Raw genomic sequence first — 14,441 nt, 5'->3', positions numbered from 1 at the left:
AGAAGCGAGTGAATTGCTTTACAAATTGAATGCAAATTTCCTCCTCTTCATTATACGTAATCATTCAGGCAAAACAAGCAAAAATTCCCCAATCCCAAATAAGACACGGGTTGTGGCACAGATTTTCGGCTTGCAAAGCTGTACTTGCAATTTTGATGCATGCATTTTGTGATTCGTAATGCGCGATTCGCGATTTTAGCATTAGTAAGACAGAGCTTCGGTTCGGTTGGGCTGCGGGATTATTACGAAACATTTCTCGCTTTTAATCAGAATCTCGGCTGGCAGGATGATAAATGTTCGCTGGCACCCGGGGAAATCCAGGTCGGGGTCGAGGTAAAGAAATATTCATAATTCAATGTTTAAACCGCAATTCATGCTCTGTTTTTTGGCATCCCCCTTACACTTTTCCACCGGTTTAGTATGACTCTCGGTTTGGGGTTTCCTCCTTTTTTTTTTTTGCTTGGCAGCCATTCACATTAATATCGCTCTGCAGCTGGTGGCAATGGTGGTGTTGGTGGCGATGGTGCTGCTGTGCAGCTTACCTGGGGTAAACCTTAAAAACGCTTTTGCATTTTCATAAATGTTTGGCTTTTGCTGAAAATACTCTGCACTTCGCGCTCGCCCCTTGACAGGCGAGTTGATCTGCATATTTCAGTTCAGTGCAGTTTTGTTTTCCGCGCTGCGGCTCTGCTCCTTCTACAGCTCCAGCAGGACATCCATCCTTTATCCTTCGCTGCAATAAAATTGAAATTAATTTTTAGTGACTGCGGACGATGGTCGGTGCTCCAGCATAGCGTGGTTCTTGCGCAATTGAATCGCAATTCTTCTTTACACCAAATATGAAATACAGGGCTGTGAATCCATTCATAACCATGCCCATCACTTGCACACTCGCACTCAATTATTTATTTAATAATTGTACCTGATATTTAACCCCTTTGTCGTTTTTAGGCCACATGCCCTTGTCGTCGCATCGATTGGAATTAAAACGGACGTCGGCCAAAACAAATAGCCATCAGGTAATTGAATTTTCGTTAATTTATTTACTTTTTACTATCAATTATTACACGCGAACATTTTCGACATTTCCGAAATGGGGGACATAATGATAAGTATTGCACTTAATATATTCGCCGAATTAAGAGTGCATAGACTCGGTTTTAATATACCACAAATATATGTGTTAATATCTAGATACATATATGTACGCACATTTGTGTCTCTGACGTTTGTGACTGACAAATAGGAGGTCGGGAATATTAACATGCTGCCATATTAAGTGTCTGCAAATCCATCCGTGTGTGTTTGTACAAAAGTGAATATTCATGTCAATGTCTGGTTTGTCATTGAGCCGATGCCAAATGGATGCTGAGCGAGCTGTCAGCTTACAAGGAAATACCATTTAATAAACTCATAAAATTCGATATGAAAACTGCAAAACTCCTTCTGCCCGGAAACTAATTGAATGATGGACTACCGACAAAATCAAAATCAATATCGAATGCCCCTTGGCATTGGTTTACCTACATCTGTGCATGGAAAGTCATTTTTTCGCAATTAGCTCAATTAGCTGGCCACAAAACTTGGCCAACACACCATACCCTTCGACTTGGGCTTAGAAGTGCTTAGTCCTCTGACTTATAAATGGCATTTTGCTCGGCCAGCAGCTCTTGGACACTTGCCATTATTCATGGGGTCAGGAAATTGAAATGTTATGTGGCCTCTAAAGTATGCCCGAAAATACCCCAAAAACGTTCTGGCCAAAAAGCGTTGAGGACTGGCCCAAATAAATTGCCAAAAGTGTCGTTTATCTTGGAAAACTGGTTTAGCGTCGTGGCCCGAACTCTCCCCTCGTCCACGCAGCTTTTTAGTGTAGAATGCTCAGATTTTTGGCTTTAATTAGGAGCAGCTGGTGGGAGCAGAGCTATCGCTAAAGTTTGGCCAAGTTTTCATCTCGTGTTTGCACTTTTGACCAAAAAAGGTCGTGAGCTTGCTTGATTGGCCAGTTGTTATTTCGCTGCTAATTGAAAACGTTTCTTCGGAAAGCTAATTATGATTGCCGTTTAGCTTTTGATCTACTGTCAAATGCGCTTATCACACCATAACTAACACGCTAAAGAAGAAAAATCGAATGCCAACATTTGGTCAAGTGCACTTACACTCGATTTAAGCCGAATTGGAGCAGGCAGCGGCTTTCGATTGTCCGGCAATTAATAAAATCTATGCAAATATTTCTCTCCTTTGTCCGAGACACTCGAACAACAATCGGGCAAACACAATCAATCAATCAATGAATCAATCAATCCATTGATCAAGTGGGAGCGGCGGCAGCAGAAATGAAATTTGGTCAAACACAAACAAGCCGGAAAACGTTGCTAAAGTGCAATTAAGGTTGAAAACTCAAGAGACGCTTAGAGAACACAGCAATTGAAAGTGGAGTCCAATAACTCGACGATGGAAAAAAGACTCACCCGACAATGTAAACTCCAATTCGCAATTGTATGAAATGCGATCCGATGCTTTAGACTGGCAAAAAAAAGGGGGAAAACTCTATGCACTAGGGTACATTGACTCCATTGTGGGTGGTGGTGGAAAAGGGGAAAAGTGTGTATTGTGGTAAAGAGCACAATGCTAATGAATTCAAAAGAACGCTACTCGGATCTCTCTGCATATATGTATTTATGGAATCGCTCTGCTTAAGTGCCGCAATTATAATTCATGACAATCTCTTTAATTAGGAGCGCTGGAAAAGTATAAATGTTCATGGCGCAAGAAAACTAATGTCAAATGTCAGTTGCCATTTGTTCTGCTGCCCCCTGGGGAAAACTATTTACCATCTTTCTCATTTATTTTCACCTTCCGTTAGCTGGTTTTCCTTTGGCCACAGGTACTACAAAAAACGCGGGGTATATGCTTTTTGTGAAGCATCTACAGTAGCTTAATCAGAACGTAAGATAAATACTATCTAAATGTATTCCTATAATTTTATGCATTTCTTCTTCGCATATGTATATATATATTTGTATATTATTAACAAAAAGTGCTGGGTATCCTGTAGTCTTATATAACATATATCCTTTCACCTTTCCCACGCTTTTCTCGCTCACCTTTGTTTCAATGTGTTTTACAGTTTTCCAGTTGATTTAGTGCGCCGCAATGTTTTTATTAGTTGCGAAATATTTTCAGCTTGTGTTTTTTGCACTTTTCCATTTCCCTTCCGCTTTTCCTTTTCATTGCTCGTTTTGCCATTGTCGTTTGCGGTGCAATTAGTTGTTGTTCTGTGGATATTTATTTAATTTCTTATTTTGCCCGTATTTGTGGCAACCATTAATGCCGATTCCAGTTGGCTTGGCTCTGTTTTTTTTTTGTGTGCCACTGTTTCCACTAATTAAGCTTAGCATTTGACCATTAATCAAATTAGATTTGTGCGTTTTTGCCGCTCGTCTCCTGTTGCTCTCATAATTCTTGGGCTCGGGGACTGCCGAATGCCAGGATGTCTGAGGAGATGTCTGAGTGGGATGGCTGACACTTAATTAAAAGATTACTTGTTAAAACTTTTGGCAGAAAACTTAATGTGAACACTGCCGCCGGAGGAGTGGTGAAGGGAGGGTTGTTACAGAGAGCGCAATGTTTGCTAAAGAACTTTAAATAAATAAAAGGAAATTGCAAAGCAAACACATTTGGGCAGAAACACTCACGCAAGCACAGACTTTCACTCACACTCGCACACTCTCTTTTGAACACTTTTGCACATTGTAGACAAAATGGCAAACGTTGAACTTTGATGATTTATAGCCGGAGCATGGGGTACATACAAATATAGTGTAACATATATACATATATGTATAGCTATGCTCAACAGCATTCTTTGTAGCCACTCAAACTCCGACTTCGCACACAAACACTAAACTCTCAGTTAGCTACACTCTGCTACAGAGTTTCGCATTTAATTTACTACGTGTCACGCATACGCTTGCAACTTGACAAATACATGTAGTGGGCGGAGAAGTGGAAAAGCTGTGGCGGAAAAATCCGGAAAAATCGCACTACATTCGCACAGAAGTCGTCGAGTTGTTGACTAGGTAAGATGCTCGATTACAACCAACTCTGCGGCTTTATTTGAAGTCTTTGATTATGTTTTGAGAGTGAGCCGCAAATTACGGTAAACACAAACAAGCCTTTGGTCTTCACTTCCGGTTCCGGCCCCCTGCCTTTAATGCACAGGCACTCCAAAAGTTACTCCTGCACGTTCTTTTGAAACCCTTTTTTGGGGTCGTCTGGTTGGAGGGGGGCAAACACAAAATTCCAAAGTTTAATTTAACGTTAATAATGTTATTTGTGATTTTTTATTTATCCTTCTGCTATGCATATATGCATATATATTTTTTAATACCGTCGTGTCGCATGACAAGAGGACACACACACACACTCACGGAGAATAAAGAAAAAATTATGTTCACAGAGTTTTAGCTGGCTGCCAACTTTGAACTCAAAGCCACTCACACAGACTCATTTAATTATCAACTTTACTTTGTGCCCCCCGTGTGTGTGTGTGTGCATGTTTGAGTGTGTGAATTTAATTGGTTTTTGATAAAAGTTACCTAAGCATGTTAATTAATGTGGCTTTGACTTTGAATGCATTTAGCTCTGGAATGCAGGTGGCATGGGTATTAACTTCTGTTCAGCTCAAATTCGCTCATGTTCCTGCTTTTTACCCCCTTGCCCCCCGCTCATCCTCTTGAGAATCCAGGACATCTAATCGGATACGAGCAACGGCAAACAACGGGAAGTGTACAAATATTTTTATTTTCCAGTTCTCAAAAGCAAACATACGGCAAAAAGTTTTCCCGCTTTCTCACACCCCAGCTCGTGCTTGCTACTCAGCTCAACTTAAATAAATAAATTGTTTGGCTGCATCAAGGATACGTATACGCAGTGTGGCAGCATGTCAACACAATAAATGCGAATGAAAATTGCAGCAAAGTTTTGCTATTTTTGGCACATGATTCCCGACAGGAAGCGGTGGTCTTTGGGGTGTTGCGTGGCGGGGGGCAGGATGGGGGCTGTGTAATGCACAAAAAATAAGACCCCCGTGACCAAGTTGAACCACTGAAACAGCAACTGCAAAATAATTAAATTTCAACAAGCAAGTTATAGACCCAAGAATTTTTGCCTGGTTCTTGTTGTGTCTTACGACTCTAATTTCATGCAAAATGCTCTGAGCCTCTCGCCCTTTTATCCATGGGCGTACATCGGATTTTTCAAGAGGGGATTACCATATATGCTATATTTAATTGTTGTTATTATGTAGAATAAAGCTGACTAATTCCTTTTCTACTTAATGTGAAAGATGGCAACTTGCACACGCACAATTCGTTCGAAAAAGTCACATTCAGAAGTTAAGAACTTTTGTATCTCGTTGAGGACCAAATAACCCCCTTTCGCACGCCACTGGAGGACGTGTTCTTGAAGGCACTGAAAGTTATGCCCCCAACTTATTGCCGCTTTCCGCATTGCTTTTGTTTCGCCAGCGAGCCTTGTGTTTGTAGTTCGGTTGGGTTTCTTACGGCTTACGGCTTGTCAGTGGCTCAGTGGCTCGGTGGCTCAGTGGCTCAGTGGAGCACTGCTGGGAATCATTTCGTTTGGCCCTGCTCCTGCTGCTGCAGTTTTCTTGCGCATGCCGGAAGGAAATGAGCAAAAATGACAAAGTTAACGGATGTGCACAAAACACAACGCACTCCGACTCACACACACACATCCATACACTCACTCATTGCCACTCCGCCCACCAATATACCGTCCTTCCTATTTCGTCCTTTTCCTTCGTCCTTTCCTCCGGCGCTTGTCCTGCTTTGGGCCTGCCCAATGCACTTGCACAGGATCAGGATATGTGTGCGGAAAGTACGACAATTTTACATGCATTTGATTTATGTTTCGCCAGCTCTCTGACTCTTGCAACTTTTGCCATGCCACACCGACCTTGTCATTGGTCCAACTCCCCTATTGCAAAAGCCCCCCCCCCCATCCACTGCCCCACAAGTAAGCAAATCATAGCCTACATTTCCGCTGTTGTTTATTCGAGAACATTTCTCTTTCTCCTGCTTCTGCTGCTGCCGGCTCCTTTTTGGCCGCTTGGGGGAGTTCACTTCACTTCGCATCGCATCTCGGTCTCTATCTCGAGTCGAAAGTTTTTTGTCTTTGCAACATTTTTCCATAAATTTCACCGAAAAGGCGAAACGTTGTCATGTTTGGCTAATATGCAATTGTCGCAACAAAGCTGCCAAAATTTATGCCACTCGGGAAAGTTGTCCGCCCATCCAGCAATTGACTTGCTAAAGTATCGATCACTTTTTCGCCCTAAGAAATTAAGAGTTTCCTAGTTTGGTTTATATAGAAAAGGGGCGGCCGACAATTGGGGCTGAGCACCTTTTGAAAAGCGAACAAATTAAATTATATTATATTTGCCGCCCCCTTTTTTCCGCTTGTTTTGTGTTCGGTTTGCTTTCGTTTGTTTTTTGTCCCCTTTTGTTGGTTCACGTTTTGAAATTTTCATTTATCAACGGCATTTCCATTGCTCGATCCCAGTCGGCGTTCCGAAACGAAACCCCAATGCTTCCCGTACCTTCTAACTGCCTGCCCCACGGCCATCCCGTGTCAACAGGCAATTATTATAAAAGCCTGGAGTGGGTCGACGACGCTAGCCGGTTATGGGACTACTCTTGGCCACTTGGGCACTTGGGCCCGAGTTCCGTGGGTCCGGCTCGGCTCGGGTCCGGTCAGGTACTACGCTAAATGATTTGCCAGTGAAAAATGTGGCTTTAAATTGCATCAAATCATCGCCACATTCCACAAGTAATGCGTGGCGGGGCAACGACTTGGGCAAGCGCTATCGAGGCCAATTAGATTAGCTGGGCCAAAACGAAATGAGAAAGGCTAAGCAAGCATAAGAGGAGCAACAGAAAACAATAAAATTTTGCTACGAGTGAAGTCCACAAGTTGCTTTCTTGAATACAGTAAAACAGTGTGCTACATAAGATTGTAATTTGGTGATGCTGGTCATACTAACTTAATTGGGGTATCTTAATAACTTGTACTTTGATGCTAAAGTTCACGTACTTTTCAAATGTAGCCAATTCGAAGCGCAATCGAAGTAAGGGAAAACGGTTTCCTTTTTCCTTCATTTGATGGCAAATTTGCTTTTACTGTCAATGCGTTGAACAAAATTTCTGGTTACCATTATGAGCTTCCCCTTTCGTTTTGTGAACTTTGTGCTGCAGTTGCTAACGGCGGTGACTATAACTGCAATCTTGCAGTGCAATGGGCGTGGTAACATATCTGCCTTTGTCCATCAGGTCCTGGAGGTTGTGGCCCTGGGTCTGCTCATCCGGATCCTATCCACGCACTGCGTCCTGGGCGAAGAGTACGGCATATCGGTGTGGATGTACACCTTCATCCTGCCCGCCATCGCCTGTCAGAGCGTGGTGCTCGTCATATTCCGGCTGTGCTGCACCACCGTGGGCCTCGATCCAATTGTGCGTACACATACATTTGTTGGGCACTGGGTTGGGTTGTTCTGGTTTCGGTAGTTATTTGGCGATGATGAATGCTCAACGAGTGTGTTTTACAGGCGATGACGTTTAATTTCGCCAGCGGCTTCCTGTGCCTAGGAAGCGCACTTACCCTCCTGGTGTCCATGGTCGATCACTGCGGCAACGAGTTCGCATTCATATTCTATATGTCGAGCGCCTTTGGCGTAATCGCTGGGGTCCTGCATTTGCTGAATGCCTGCGTGTGCAACGTTTACATTCCCAGCGGCGAATGGTATTTATTGATTAATGGCATGCCGGACTTTGTCGATTGGCTCAATACTTGTCCTGAACCCGCAGGTCTTACATGAAACCTTCGAAGAGAGCAAGGAAAAATGAGCTGAAAAATCCTAGACGCAGAAGCTAGTGATGCTTACTGGATGTTTGTCCATATCTTAAGGATATCATTTATTGGTTGTATTACTGTTTTTTTTTTACTTAGCTATCCATCCATATTAAATTTATAGTTGTTTCTTAAAATGTTGAAATATAAAGGGCACTCAGTACTTAACGAAAATTGTAATAACATGCGATTGTTTGCTTTAATTGACAACTGGCTGTCAGTTGGCTTTAACTCAAATCGACTTTTATTCCTCCTCGAACGACTGCGGCTGCCAGACAGTAAGAAGGAAAAACAGTTTAGCCGTACAAGCGCCGAATTTCCCCCAAACAAACTCCACCCCCCTCAACCGAACATAAACAGGACTCTTTGTGTCGATTGTTTGTTTGTTATTGTTATTTGTTATCGTTTCGCTGGGCGGTCGGTCTTGGCCCTTTCGTCTGGCCAGCGGTCATAATCAATAGAATTTGGCGACCTTTGCGTGTTAATGGCTTAAATGCTTAGGCCAGTGTCGACAGCATTCACAATGCCATGAGAAACTGTTTGATTGGTATTCGGAATCGTAATGAGGGTTGTTGCTTCGGGCGACTTTCTGCTGCTCAGCGAGAAATCAATAAATTGGTCTCAAAGCGCGCAAAGTCCTTTTGAGCAGCTCGATAATGGTTGCACTCGCATAATGAAGAGGATGGATATCTGTGTGTATGTAGTAGTATATGTAGCAGGACTCACACTTCAATCAATGCCGCCGAGTGACAAACATGAAATTTTTTATTCGCTATGCGCATATTCATAAGCATAAGAGATTTACGTGTTGCAATGGCAATCAAATGGAGAGACAGCCACGCCCCCTCTTCCGCCCTCTTTTGGCCAACTGACAATCACTAATACAAGCAATCAAAAGGACTGCCAGCAAATGAATAGCGAACGAACTGTAACTGCTGTCATGTAAATCTTTGAGATGGGAATGCTGCTCCTGCTGCTGCTGATGATGATGATACTGGAATATGGGTACGGTGTCACTCAATTGCCGGCATTGCTGCTGATGAATGCAAACTAGCTGACAACTTTACACCCAGAGCGCACAGATTCAGATTCGCAATCTGATTCAGAGCAATATGTATATGTATATGTATAGAGTGTATCTCTAGAGTGACGTGGGATTGCCGGGGCTGTTCGTTTCATTTGATGACTTTGATGGGCCGGGAAAAGCGCATAAATGTTATAGCGATACAACGCACCAACGCTACCACCCCACTTACTTATCCAACCACGCCACCTGCATCCCCCGGAGAATCACGGGAAATGCCGGCAAAAGATTTTACGGCGCAAGAACCATAATGAAGCCCATCGCATGCACATCCATTTGGCGCACTTAATTAAATACTTGCTCGCTTGATTAACTGCTGTGCTTCTCACCTGGCTGATTGTAGCACTTGGTGGCTTAATTAGAGTGCCGTCGGATGTCATAAATGCTGAAGCAGGTCGACATCCAGTGCGTATCCCCAGCAAGGCAAAAGTATTTGTCGCATTTGGCAAGATAAAATGTTTGCTAAAACAAATGACAATGGAAGCGGTATACAAATGTAAAAATATTTGGCACTCCAAAGTGCTGCCAGACAAATACGACAAACGTTGAAGAGTCATTTACTAGGAGTGCCGGAGCAGCAACAAAAGCACTAGTTTTACAAACAATAAAACAAAAAAAAAAACGAAAACACTCCGTTGAAAAATGGCGGCAAATGCAGGCGGCTAACGAAAGCAAACGAAGGCAAACGCAGGCAGCATTACGTATACGCCGTGTGTGCCATCGTCGTCCAAACAAAGAACTGCTGGATGATGAGCAGGCAATCGGAATGAAACCAAGCACTAGAAGTGACTAACAGAGGGAGTGATTCGGGGGCAAAAGCCGGGAGATGGACTGACTGCCTGGCTGTCAGCTCAACTGGAGATGGAGATGGCGAGATGGTGAGATGGTGATGGCGATGTTGATGCGGAATGAAAAAGGGAACCCAAAGCGGCACAGAATGGGGTTGACTTCTCGCTGGCGTTGACGACAATTGCACAATTCATAATAGCCAACATGACACCACACCAGTGCACACACACATGTGTGTGTTAACCATACGAAGTGCGGGGGGCTTCTCGTAGATCGCCATTAAATAGTGGAAACTGTTGCTTGTCGGCACTGGGAAAAGTATTTAAACAATTGAATGAGGAATTCATTAGATCCGTGAAAGCATACAAACTTCACAAAAATTACATAGGTTACTGCTGATTTCTCCAAGTGCAAGCCAGTGGAATGGCACAAAGTTCACTTGCTTATTCTCTCACTGCACCGAACACTTTCACTAATGTGCGGGAGTAGAGTGCGTGTGCCTGGAGATTGCATATTGCATTCCTGGGGAAACAGCACTTCCACCGGAGGGGGACCGCATCTTCACTGGACCAGGCCTAGGATAAAGGGAACATGGCCACGTGCAGTAAATGATTGCGGTAATAAGCATTATGCACAGACTGGCATGTCAGTCATTCAGTTGGTTAGTCGGTTGGACGGACGGACGGACGGACAGGCAGTCGGAAAAACAGACAGTCGGACATACAGTTTCTCGTTTCTCGTCAGCGTCAAGTTAGGTTGGACACTGGGCATTAGCCAGCTGCCTTTGGACCTTTGCTCTTTGCCCTTTCCTTTGCACAGTGACAGCAGCTCAACTATTTGCTTTGATGGCAGCTCCTACTCCTGCTCCTGCTCCCCCGGAATGGGTTTTGATTAAAATCGTAAATTGGTTTGGTCAGCGAAAGGTAAATAAATTGTGGCCGAGATTATCTTTGTTTGCAATCCTTTGAAGTGACCCACCAGTTTGCCAAGTCGTGATCAAGAAAGTCAATGAAAAACCCCTTTGTCCACGCCCAAAACAAAACACATTCACATAAAAACAGCCAACCAAGTGTCTCTAATGTGTCCTTAAAGGGTTAAGTCCAAAATAGGACTTTTACGATGATTGATGTGGGGGTGTTATTTATCATAAATGGAGCAATTGCCAGCCGGGAAATTATAATTAATAAAAGAGGCTGGCTGGCTCATTCCTTTGCCCTATTGTAATTGCTACAAATTAGTTGAGTAAAGTTGATCCACTCCGCAGAAATTGCTGGCTCTGGAATGCTGACCAGTGGCACTGGGTCAGGTCCAAGGGGCAGCAAATAAAAATGCAATAAAAAGATCGTAAAAGCGGCATTAAAACCTCCGAGCAACAACTCGAATATTAGCTTAAATGCAATACACATCAAATTACTCGTAGCAACAATAAAAGCTTACGAATGAAACAGATTTTCTGCTAGTAAAACAATAAAAACAAAAAAGGAAGCCAAGTTCGCCAAACCAAAGAATATATAAAGACGAGTTTCTCATCGGGATCTGGACTACCCTCTAAAAGGCTGACAAGGATAGATGGTGTTTTAGTCAGGACACGAGCCCAAATCATCTGTGACTGGCGGCGGGAAATGTGGGACACGAGTTGCGGAGCAGCACAAATTGAGCAAAGATGAGTTTTTAATTCGATTTTCCGCACTGACTTTGGAGAAAGGAATGGACTTGGGACATGTTCTCAGTTCTTTTCAATAAAGCCAATGCCCGATGTCGCCCAGAAAATGTCAAAGCAAATTTAAAAGCGACGAAATTGTCAACGGGCAACACTTTGAAATATGAGCGCCAATATATGTACAGAAATACGAAAATTGTATTTGGTAGACAGACAAGTGGCATCATAAACATATCGCCTCGGCCTCATTTTGAATTCTTGGGCTCCTTCCATGTCCGAGGGTGAAATTCAATTTAATAAAAGGGAAAACAGGACGGAAAAAGGACACTGACATACATATAAACTCGTGTACAGTGGACTGTCTTCTTTTTTGGCACCGTCTCCTCTTGTCCTCTTGCTGTCTCGCGAATAAAGTGAATTTCAAGTATTCCCTCTCCTTCGTCCTGGCAAGGTCTACGGTTATGGTTACGTCGCCGTTTACGGCTACGGTTCGTGTTTGTGTTCGTGTTTGCGCTCTGCTGTGTTATTTTGCGTAAAAGTTTAGTTAACAACATTTTTTGGGCTCTGGCAGTGAACCTGGCAGAGTGGCCGGCCACACAATGACGTTAATATTGTTCGTGATGAAGCCTGAAATGGAGACACAACGCACCAACCATCTTGATGATGATGGCCAACTTGATGGAGATGGGACGTGCTCCATGGACAGACTGAAACAAAATATGGCAAACTCCTAATTAAATTTCAGTTCATTTATAATGAGCGCTTGAGCTGGCTGATAGACAGGCCTTTGCCAGAAACTGCCAAAAATTTGAGTACAAAGTACCTTTGAAAAAACTGAGCTGCACTGATAAAACAATATAATATAATATAAGAACGCAATGTGATTATGCTTGATTTTAGTTTAGCATTTAACTATTATTTTTGAAGATTGTTGAAAAATATACCCCACTTTATTTCGAGTGTGTTTTCTAAGCTTGCCGCCCTATAAGAAAGGTCTGTCAATACATTTTCCTTAATAGTACCACACATGGTTGGATTTTTAAGGGGGGCCGACGAGGTTGATTGCAACCGATAAACTTTGTAATTGTTTCATTTCCTGGATTTAAATTGCAAATATGAGTTTTGTGTCTTTGGCGGCCGGCGGCATACTAAATTATGTCAAATGGCGAACACGCGTTCCGGGTGTCGCCTCCCCGAAGGACCGACTTCATTACGGGTCCCCGCAAAAGGGTGCGTATGCAAGGAGGCATAGGGGGCAAATCCGGGGGCCCAACCCAAGAACACGGCGTCGCACAGTAGATTTAACCTAATTAAGAATGTTCAACAGGACACAATGCTTCGAATACAAATGAAATGCCAGGAAATGGTGGGTAGGGTGTTGGGCGTTTTTTGGGGGGCTGATTTTCCTGGGGGGTGTAGGCGGATGGGCTGGTGGGCGTGGCGTGGGATCTAAGCACCAGACAGGCTGCGCAAAATGAATGAGCTGCCGAGCAAGTCTGCTGTCGTGTTTTCGCTTCCAGTGAAAGGTTGGCTGCAGGGTTACATGGCTTTGTTGCTTGTGCTTTGCTTTTGCTATGCTTTTTTCGAAGCTGCTGGCAAGACGAATTATATTCTATTTAAGCATATACACACACATACACCCATTTCTGTTGAAGACAAGCTGCCGCCTTTGGCATTCAAAGTCACTGAGATTGTCAGCGTTTTCATTTTAATTCAAACAAATGTTACTAATGTTGTCCTTGTTGTTGCTGCCGCCTTCCCAGCTCGCTTGTTGAATATTTTATCGTTTGACTTGACGCCTTGGCAACATTTGGCTCCATCATTTCAAACCCGCCGACGAAAATCCTTTCTCGTCACTCTCTAATGGGCTTACGGTCCTGACGCCAGCGGATGGCGGACTCTAGATCCCGAGTCCAGAATCCTGGCACCCAGAACTCTCTCGCTTGCAATTTGCATATTTGGCCATATTTTGATGGCTTGATTAAAATCCAGTTTGCGCGAAATATGGTCGCTCTATCTGCGGCTCTGTCCATCCATCGATGGTTTAAAAATATTTATGCATCTGCAAAATGGTCTGAATTAAAAGTGTGAAAACAATAACACCGATAGGCCCACGGTCCACAACAACGTGCAACAACTGGCTGCGAACATATTATCTTCAATGCTATTTGTATTATTTTTATTTCCTCTGCTACTGCGGTGTGTGATGATTTTTTATGTTTTGATATACTTTAACCCCCCCCACTGTTTTATTTATTTTCCTCCCATTTTTGTTGTTTTTTTATACACCTGCATTGTTGGAAACTTTTGCACAGGTACAGCGACAATTCTGATTTTTTTTTGTGTTTACTTTCTGTTTTGCGTTCTGTTATCCTTGCCTGCTTTTTCCAACATTTGCTTAAACAGCGCCAGCAATTTGCACACTATTGTCATCGTCCTGGCTGCCCAGCGAAGGATATCTTTCATCTTTGGCATGAATTTAAATTGCTTTATGAGTGCAAATTTTGCTCGGCTAGTGGGCGAATGGAGACTATGAAAATTATGTAGATCAGTGAAAAGTGAAAGGGGACAACCCTAAGAGAAAATCAACTTTGGTCGAGTATCGAGGGGTCAGTTAATGAATAAGTGGGGTAGATTAAACAGGGTTTTCCTTCATTGCTTATATTTTATATTTAATTTTTGGGGCTTTAACAACTGTGTCTAGTGTTGTTTTCCGAAATATGAAAGCCCATGTTTATCTTGAATTCTGTGAACTCCTTATCGTCCACCACAGAGTTCACCCCCTTATCGGCAGGAATTCAGTGCCGCATTTCGAGAGGGGCAAACTTCGATTGAATGAAATCCAATTAGCTTTTTCCGTGCTTATCAAGGCGTTTACAGTTGCTCCGGGCAACAATGACCGTGGCAGCAGTAGCCCTCAAAATACTATCCGCCTCTTGATCTTTCCGCCGTTTTTCTCGGACACGTGATGAACTGGAG

General features: G+C 43.2%; 2 protein-coding genes across 4 annotated transcripts in view; both read left to right on the top strand.

Moving 5' to 3' along the window:
• LOC6618712 (lachesin) overlaps positions 1-14,441 on the top strand; it is a 126,050-nt gene that overhangs the window by 20,961 nt on the left and 90,648 nt on the right. For all 3 annotated transcript variants that reach the window (XM_032723047.1, XM_002042935.2, XM_032723048.1), the window contains exon 2: positions 952-1,019. The gene's annotated coding sequence lies outside the window, so the exon portion shown is untranslated. The remainder of the gene's footprint in view (positions 1-951; positions 1,020-14,441) is intronic.
• Positions 6,995-8,086, top strand: LOC6618719. The gene is made up of 4 exons (XM_002042942.2): positions 6,995-7,289; positions 7,353-7,532; positions 7,628-7,821; positions 7,887-8,086. The coding sequence occupies exons 1-4, from the start codon at positions 7,239-7,241 to the stop codon at positions 7,951-7,953; spliced, it is 492 nt and encodes a 163-aa protein (XP_002042978.2). The 5' UTR covers positions 6,995-7,238; the 3' UTR covers positions 7,954-8,086.

This window comes from Drosophila sechellia, chromosome 3R (assembly GCF_004382195.2).
Source record: "Drosophila sechellia strain sech25 chromosome 3R, ASM438219v1, whole genome shotgun sequence".
NCBI lineage: Eukaryota > Metazoa > Arthropoda > Insecta > Diptera > Drosophilidae > Drosophila > Drosophila sechellia.
This window is presented reverse-complemented; position numbering and strand designations above follow the sequence as displayed.

What these genes read in the sequence shown, in the direction of transcription:
- LOC6618719 (XM_002042942.2), top strand. Translation starts at nt 7,239, where the DNA reads ATGAGCTTCCCCTTTCGTTTTGTGAACTTTGTGCTGCAGTTGCTAACG. An exon ending in CCGTGGGCCTCGATCCAATT is followed by an intron (nt 7,533 to 7,627) that starts GTGCGTACACAT and finishes TGTGTTTTACAG; the next exon opens with GCGATGACGTTTAATTTCGC. An exon ending in TACATTCCCAGCGGCGAATG is followed by an intron (nt 7,822 to 7,886) that starts GTATTTATTGAT and finishes CTGAACCCGCAG; the next exon opens with GTCTTACATGAAACCTTCGA.